This window comes from Megalobrama amblycephala, linkage group LG19, assembly GCF_018812025.1.
Source record: "Megalobrama amblycephala isolate DHTTF-2021 linkage group LG19, ASM1881202v1, whole genome shotgun sequence".
In the NCBI taxonomy this organism is placed as follows: domain Eukaryota; kingdom Metazoa; phylum Chordata; class Actinopteri; order Cypriniformes; family Xenocyprididae; genus Megalobrama; species Megalobrama amblycephala.
In genome coordinates this window covers 39,987,169-39,995,479 of record NC_063062.1, presented here as the reverse complement: position 1 = coordinate 39,995,479, position 8,311 = coordinate 39,987,169, and the positions used below count along the sequence as shown (strand labels likewise).

General features: G+C 36.5%; 1 protein-coding gene across 1 annotated transcript; it reads right to left on the bottom strand.

The window, feature by feature from the left end:
- Positions 1 to 1,140: 1,140 nt before the first annotated feature.
- Positions 1,141 to 7,128, bottom strand: LOC125254496 (macrophage mannose receptor 1-like). The gene is made up of 4 exons (XM_048169129.1): positions 7,095 to 7,128; positions 6,651 to 7,011; positions 2,138 to 2,481; positions 1,141 to 2,000 (listed from the first exon to the last, which is right to left on the bottom strand). Exons 1-4 carry the CDS (start codon positions 7,126 to 7,128, stop codon positions 1,636 to 1,638), a joined length of 1,104 nt encoding a protein of 367 aa, XP_048025086.1. The 3' UTR covers positions 1,141 to 1,635.
- Positions 7,129 to 8,311: the final 1,183 nt, after the last annotated feature.

The window sequence follows — 8,311 nt, the reverse complement described above, 5'->3', positions numbered from 1 at the left end:
AATGATCACAGACACAAATATATCTCAGGAAGATATTTTTATTAGCTGATATATTTCTGATATGAAACGTGTGTGATAGTGATGTGTTAATAGATGTACTTGTTGATGATGATGGTTATACTTCACAAAGGAAAGACAATGTTCGGGAACATTTATTTATGGCCAAACAGTGAAAACCAAGTGAAAACAGTAAATCTGAGATAAAAAAAAAATCTCCCCTTGCGCTTCAAATCTACTCTCCTCATTTCTCCTAATTTTATTTAGGAGCCCAATAAACTGAAATTATCATTATTAAATGATTGTCCAGAAAAATAGACTGTTAGTATTTCCCACAAAGCTATGAGAATTCTGGTCTGATTTTGGTCTTACTGCGTTCAGCTCATCGATGCTTTACGAGTCTACGAATCGCCCCCCAGTGGTGAGCCACTGAAATTTTGAAACGTTTCAAAACACTTACGATGTAACGAAGCCTCGTTCACTGAAATCATGTGACTTTGGCGGTTTGATTCACACTCTGAACCACTGATTCGAAACAAAAGATTCGCAAAGCTTCATGAAGCAGTGTTTTGAAATCACCCATCACTAGATATTGTTGAATAAAGTCTTTTTTTTTTTTCGCACAAAAAGTATTCTCGCCGCTTCATAACATTACGGTTGAACCACTGTAGTCACATGACCTGTTTTAAATACGTCTTTAATACTTTTCTGGACACTGAAAGTAGAAATTATCTTGCTGTCAATGTAGGCCTCACTGAGCCATCGGATTTCATCAAAAATATCTTAATTTGTGATGAACAAAGGTCTTACAGGGGTAGAACAACATGAGGGTGAGTAATTAATGACAGAAATTACGTTTTTGGGTGAACTAACCCTTTAATATGATGGAAATTTTAACCTGTTACTCCAAAGTGTGTCATATTAATTGCTGTGAAAACTTTAACAGAGCACAAAGTACTGTTTCAAACCAACAAAAGATATTTGAACTTACTGTTAAGTCAAGCTATTAAATAATTTGATCACAGACACTGTAGTGAAACCTGAAGATGATCAGTGAGTGCTGGAAGTTTAGAGCGCTTGGGGTTAAAGGTCACGTGCCGTCTGTCACCACTGAAAATCAAGTGTGATCAAGTCAAGATTAAAATCATTTGACCGGTCGTTGTGAAATCGGTGAGAAATTAGGAAAAGGAGATGAGAATACTGGCTGTAGATGAGTTTATTTGAGCTCATGTCTGTATCACATGTTCATTTCATGAGTCTACTGGTTCATGTTTAGATCAAACACTAGATATTTTACACCCAACCTTCACTGAGAACAAACCAGATTTCATCATTCTGCAGTGACAGAAACATTATTATTCGTAAGATCTGCTGCTCACAGAATCACATTCAACCAGTTATTTATCGCTACAGATATAGATTAGTGAAAAACATACAGATGTAACCACACCAGATATGAAAAGAGATTCTTAAAACACACATAACATCTAAAGAATATCAAACAATAATGTTAGAAAACTTTAATAAGATCACATTATGTCATGACAATTAAAAAAATGGAAATAAAACAATTCACTCAGAGCTTAATGATGTATGAAAGCAGTGCATGCAAGTAAACAGAAACATTCACGTGTCTTTTCACTCATAATTACTGCAGATGAAGTTGAGTTTGTGAGTTTCAGGAAGGCTGATCCAGCGCTGATCTCCTCCAGACTGAACTGCTCCTTTTCTCTTCTCGAGGCGGCAGTCTTCCGGTTCTGCTCCGTTCCCTGGAGCCCAGTTCTGATAGCACACGATGTCTCCGCTCAACCAGAGCCACATGTTCATGCTGCAGTAGTTGTGTAAACCCAACCACACCGCCTCAGTAGACGCCTGTTTAACCACATTCATCACCTCACGCTGAATCTCTTCTGAATGAACCGAGACCAGATCCACATGATTCTGTCTGCAGTATCTCAGAGCTTCAGGCCATGTCAGATTCTCTTTGATCAGAATCAGTTTATCTGGACACAAAACAAACCACAAGCAGAAACTAGAGAGAGACTGATCAAAAACAACGTGCTGTGGAGGAATTTGTCATGACAGACATGTGGCGTGAACTTTGGGATATCTGGATCTAATGGATGATGGATCTGCTCACCTTCATGACACACAAAAGGATATTGTTTGGTGCAAGAGATGGCATGCCATTGTCCAACAGCTTTCTGATTGATCACTGCACAGTTTTCATCACCTCCAGCATTATCAGGTTCACCCTTATTCCAGTATCTGAATGAAGAGTCACTCTGATCTGACCACTGCCATGAGTCTCTGAACAGACCGATCCAGACACGTGATGCAGTTAAATGATTATCACTAATGATCTTCTGAAGCTGTTGATTCTCATTCTGGTTCCTCACAGTGACCAGATCAGTGTGATTCTGTCTGCAGTAACTCTGAGCGTCTCTCCAATTCATCGTCTGATTGACAAAGACGAGTCCTGCCCTAGTGAAAAAAAAGTATACTAAGTATACTTGCAGCAAGACTAATTATTAGTATATTTCAAGTGTGTTAATGATTAGTTCATTTAAAGTGTGCTATTTTGAAACAACTAATTTTGTACTAAGTATATTTAAGTTGAAATTAAGTAGTATTAAAATACAACTTTAAGTATATTTAGTATACTTATGTGTACTAAATTGGAACAACTTCAAGTATACTTAGTACACTTTAAGTATATGTCTTTGTAGGGACTAATTACATGCTTGATTAGTGATATTAAAGTGTACTTAATTTGTGTTATAAGTATACTTTATTTGTGTTAAAAGTATAATTTTTTGTTATAATATACGTTGTATTATACATATACTTTATTTCTGTTATAAGTATACTTTATTTGTGATTTAAGTACATTACAAAATAATTACGAGTGTCTTCAGAAAACACAAGCAATATACAATGAATATATTATTTTACAGGTAATAGTATATACTGTATGCTCAGTACCTTTGGCTTATTCCAAATATTAAACATTACACACTTTGCAGTCAATAACAATACACTTTGTTATTACTTCTACTTTGTATAATATAGTCAACATTTGAAGCGGATCAAAACCTTTAATCAAAGTTGTCCTAACTTTTTTGATCCGCTTCAAATGTTGACTACTGTACTTTGAATTACATAATCTCACACAATACAGTTGTGCTACTATTTAAATACAGTTTAACACATTTTCCCAAAGTTGAATGCATTTGTTTCCAAGGCCATTAAAATAAATAAAATGTAACAACATCACTAATGAAGAGACAGATTTCATTGACAAATCCAATAGTTTTTATTTAAACTTAGATTCAGCCAAACTTACCATGTTTTTCATTAAAGAAAAAAAAAATATTGGACCATGGTGACCCTCTATACACAAATACAAATGACACATTATATTCCATTTTCTGATGAGCTTCTCATGTGTCTGATGGCACAATGATGACCGCAGAGACTCGTGAAGAACAGCATCTGTTGACAGAATATACCAAAGATATAAGACAGCATGTTCAACTCTTTATTCACGTTTACAATAGTCTGTCTAAATCCTACATTGAACCAATACTATTTTTGAACAGTAAATGAGGATTAGCAGCAAGGAACTGTATCAGAATGGCATGTCGATATTGTTTTCGGTACATAGTCAAGCATAAAACACTTTATGAATTAATATCGTACAGAATACGGGCCGATTTGACCAATCATATGAATGTTTTGGTGCTGCATACAAACATGTGCCATAAACCACCACACAAAAACTCAAAAAGGAGATATCAAGCCGAAATATCGCTCTCCGTTTCTTAAAGAAAATAAAATAAAGTTTGTTAACTGGTAGACTACAACTCACCTCCCAATAGCAGCACTTTTCTCCGGTTCTTTCAGGATCGCGTAGGCCATTAGATTAGCCCGTTGTCGTCGCCATCACGGTCAGGCTGCGATGTCACTTGATTGAACTGGTCAGAATCCCCAAGATTGATCGATGTATTGCGCTTTCAGTGTTTTATTAAATAAATTATACATTGCGACATTATACTTCCCCTGAGTGACTGAGCGAGGGGATTCAGACGACGACCGTGACGTCAGCAGCTCTGATTGGCTGAAGGCAGTGAGCAACAAAATCTGATTGGTCACAGACCAAGTTGAAGAGACATTTGAATTCCGATAAGTTTAACCACTCGACATATTTTTTCGCATTACTTGTGCTGCTGGTGTGTTGTTTAATATAGATTTGTGTGTACGATTGTAAAATGATTCTGCCAGTGTAAACTTAATAAACATTTACACATATTTGGAAATTGCATAGGCTACACTGCATATACTAAATGGGCTTGTAATGCATTCATACTGAAATAAATAAGCACAAGTAATATAATGAATTCCAAGGATGAAGAAGTAAACTTAAAAATATACTCAAATTTAACATTAGATACACTACAACTTCAGGATATTAAATAATGTATTTTTTAAATATACTTTCAGTGCATTGTTACAATGATCATTTTCAGCACACTGTTAAAATATACCTCAAATATATTTTTATAAAGTGCAAATAAATACACTTTTAAAAAATAAACTGAACTTACACTTCAAGTATATTTTTCTAAAATATATTTTTTAGAAAATATACTAAAGTACAATTATTTTAAAGTGTGTTAAAAGTTGCATTGTGAAAATATGATACTAATATACTTTTTATATATTTAATGATAGTACATTTTTTGTTAGTATATTTGTAGTGTACTATAGAAAAAGGGAATATATTTAAAATACAATAAAGTATACTTTTTTTTCACTAGGGTGTGTTTGCTTTAAGAGAAACAAATGAAAGATTCATGAATCAGTTTGTTCATTATTCTTACACTGCTTGATAGTTTGGATGTGAAGAAGAGGAACGGTTGAAATGTGTCACTCAAAGACTTGAGCTGTTTATGTAGCTGGTTACTTATTGAATATTCACAGTATCTTTAGAGTTATTTTAAAGATAAAACATGTTGGTAAAACTTTACAATAACAGTACATGAATAATCATGTATTAATTCTTAAATATTACTTCAATATGAACTGAGTTACGGCATGTACTAATCAAGAACTCACCTTAAAAACGATTTCATGACATGAGGGTGAATTCTGTCAATTATTCACCCTCTTGTCATCCCAAAACCATAAGACTTTCGTTCATCTTTAGAACACAAATTAAGATATTTTTTATGTAATCTGAGTTTTTTTCTTTGTCAATAGGAAGCAAAGAAATTACCACATTCAAGTTCCAGAAAAGTAGTAAAAATATGGTTAAAATAGTCAACATGATTACAGTGGTTCAGCCTTAATGTTATGAAACTACGAGAATAATTTCTGTGTGCAAAAATAAATCAAAAATAACTACTTTATTTAACACATTCATCACGTTGACTGCTTTAACCATGTTTTACTACTTTTCTGGAACTTGAATGTGATAATTTCATTGCTCTCTTTAGGGGATTTTATCAAAAATATCTTAATTTGTGTTCTGAAGATGAACAAAGGTCTTACGGTTGTGGAACACCATGAGCATGAGTAATAAATGACAGAAATTTTCATTTTTGTGTGAACTAACCATTTAAGTACGACAGTGTTATGTTAAATAGGTGCACTAATATTTATAAATATATTAAAATTAAAAATAGTATCTGTTAAAATTATTTAAAGGGGACCTATAATGCCCCTCATCTCTGGTGTCTCCAGAATGTGTTTGTGAAGTTTCAGCTCAAAATCCCCCACAGATCATTTATTATAGCTTGTCAAATTTGCCCCTATTTGGGCGTGAGCAAAAACACACAGTTTTTGTGTGTGTCCCTTTAAATGCAAATGAGCTCTGCTTTCCAGAAGAGGGCGGAGCTTTAACAGCTCAACAACAACAAAGCAGGAGAATCTCACGCAGCCAAAATGAGGATTGTCAATAACGGTGTTCAGCCTTACATTGTTCAAACCAGAGTCGACACTGATGGAGAGAGTCAGGAAGAAGTTACAACTTTTAGAATGAAACTGGACGTTTCTGAATGGTTAGTGGATAAATTGATGTAGTTGCTGTGGAGTTGATTCAACTCATCCACTAGCATGTGTCGTCATGTTCATCTTTTGTGTTGAATTGACCCTCGTTTGTGAAGCAGTCCGGCGTAAAATGACGGCATGACAACAACACTCTACTACAACAACTCTTCCTCTTCTCTAAAGCAGCCCAACATGGCCCGCCCCCCTTTGTTGTGTGTTCTAGGGGGCGGAATTTATGTAAATTTGGGGGTTTGTGATATCACTAACCCAGGAAGAAGCTCATTGTAGTCCCTATCAGCTGTTTGTTGTAGTCCTTAAACAGAGAATTCTGTAAAAAAAAAAACTCTTCTTTTTGTGTCGTAACTTTGCAGATGTTGTTTATGCTCAAATAGCAACATTACACACTAATTGAAGTTAAAAAAGTGAAATCATCATCAAAGACCCCTTTAACTGAACTGAGCTTACATGAACTCAAAATGAACAGATGTCATTTTATATACTAACATTAACATAGATTAATAAATACTCTAAAAATGTGTTGCTCATTGTTAGTTCATGTTAGTTAATGCATTAGTTGGACCTTAAAACAATAGGTGGTGCACGCACTGTTGTTGCAGATGAAAGTATTGATGCTATAACATGGCAAATCATGCCATTGTCCATTTAATACAATTACACAGTAACTGTTTTCAGGTTGTCCAGGAGCCCAATCCAGATAGAGCGCAGGTTCACCTGAAGACCACTGCCATTTTTCAACACCCGTCTTATTCTGCAGCCCAATCCAGACATACTGAACACCTTCATCCTTCACACTCTTCTTCAGCTTCTTCATGTCGTTCATGTTGTCAACGGTGGCCAGATCTGTGTATTTCTCTCTGCAGTATCTCTGAACTTCAGTCCAGGTCTTGTTCACGTTTATAAAGTGATACTGACGCTGAACACATTCAGATACGGAGCAGAGAGCTATGAAAGAGAGGCTTTGAATTAAAGCTTTTTATTACAGGGTCAACCCTGATGAAACTATAAATCATAAATAAAACACTCACCAATGAGAAGAATGAAATATAGAATTTGGTCCATTTCTGAAGATAAATATAGATAAATCACCCATGTAAACAGGAATATAAAAGCACAATCATTCAGACAATATTAACAAAGACTGGATGAAGAAAGATGTGAGTTGTTCTTACTTTAGAGGTCGTGTGTTTCTGTCTGCAGCTTTAAAGCGATTATTATATCAGCTCCCTCATCCCTCATTCAGCACACCACATCATTTGTTTAATACTCTTAAAAAAAGCCTTTTTCATTTTTCTTCCTCATTCTCATGTCCACATATTTTCCCTTGTGTTACTCATGGAAACATGTTCATTTGAATGTGCTGGAGAATGGAGAGTCTGTGTGGAAATTGTATTTCCTGTAACAGTCACCCCAGGTTCTTTCTCAACGCAATTACAAAGAGCACCATCACCTGAATTCTGATCACCAGCACTACTTCTGTTACAGTAACAGCTTTACAGGAAAAATTTATGTCAACATCTGCTTATTCTTTACTTATAATTTGTTTTCCAAGTTCAATGTTTTTGCACACTAAACGTCTCAGGTTACGCATGTAACCATGGTTCCCTGAGAACAGGGAACGAGACTCTGCGCTGATTGCGCTATGGGGAACCGTCACTCATGACAGGTGTTCGAAATGCCAAGAATCACAACACTCCAATCCTATTGGCCGGCGACAGCCTATGACGTCATTACGGCGCGAACCGTGACGTATAAAGGGAGCGCCTGAGGAAGCAGTCAACACCTTCTCGTCTTTGAGGGACTGTTCAGCAGGCATCCCGAAGCATGGCAAGGAAGCGCAGAGTCTCGTTCCCAGTTCTCAGGGAACCATGGTTACCATGGCAACTCTGCGCTGATTACGCTATGGGGAACGATATACCCATGCCGCCATGCTAGAGGAGAGTGCATGCCCAAAATGTCTGGACAAACGTCCGGCAGTTCCAGGGAAAAAACGGAAGCAACTTCTCCAAGGCTGTCAGTGACAGCATTCCCTATGGCCAATAGCCCAAGCTGAGCCTAAAAGAAGCCTTCCGTGAAAGTCCTGCCAAGGTTGCTAAAGGCATCTGGGACCAACAACCCGTAGAAAGTGGTCCCTTAAAGGGAATGTGGCCAGGAGACCAGAAGGAATCCCGGCCAGTCACTAGAGGGGATAAAATCACCCCCGACGCCACCAAGGAGGCCGTACTAATTTAGCGAAAGCCAAACA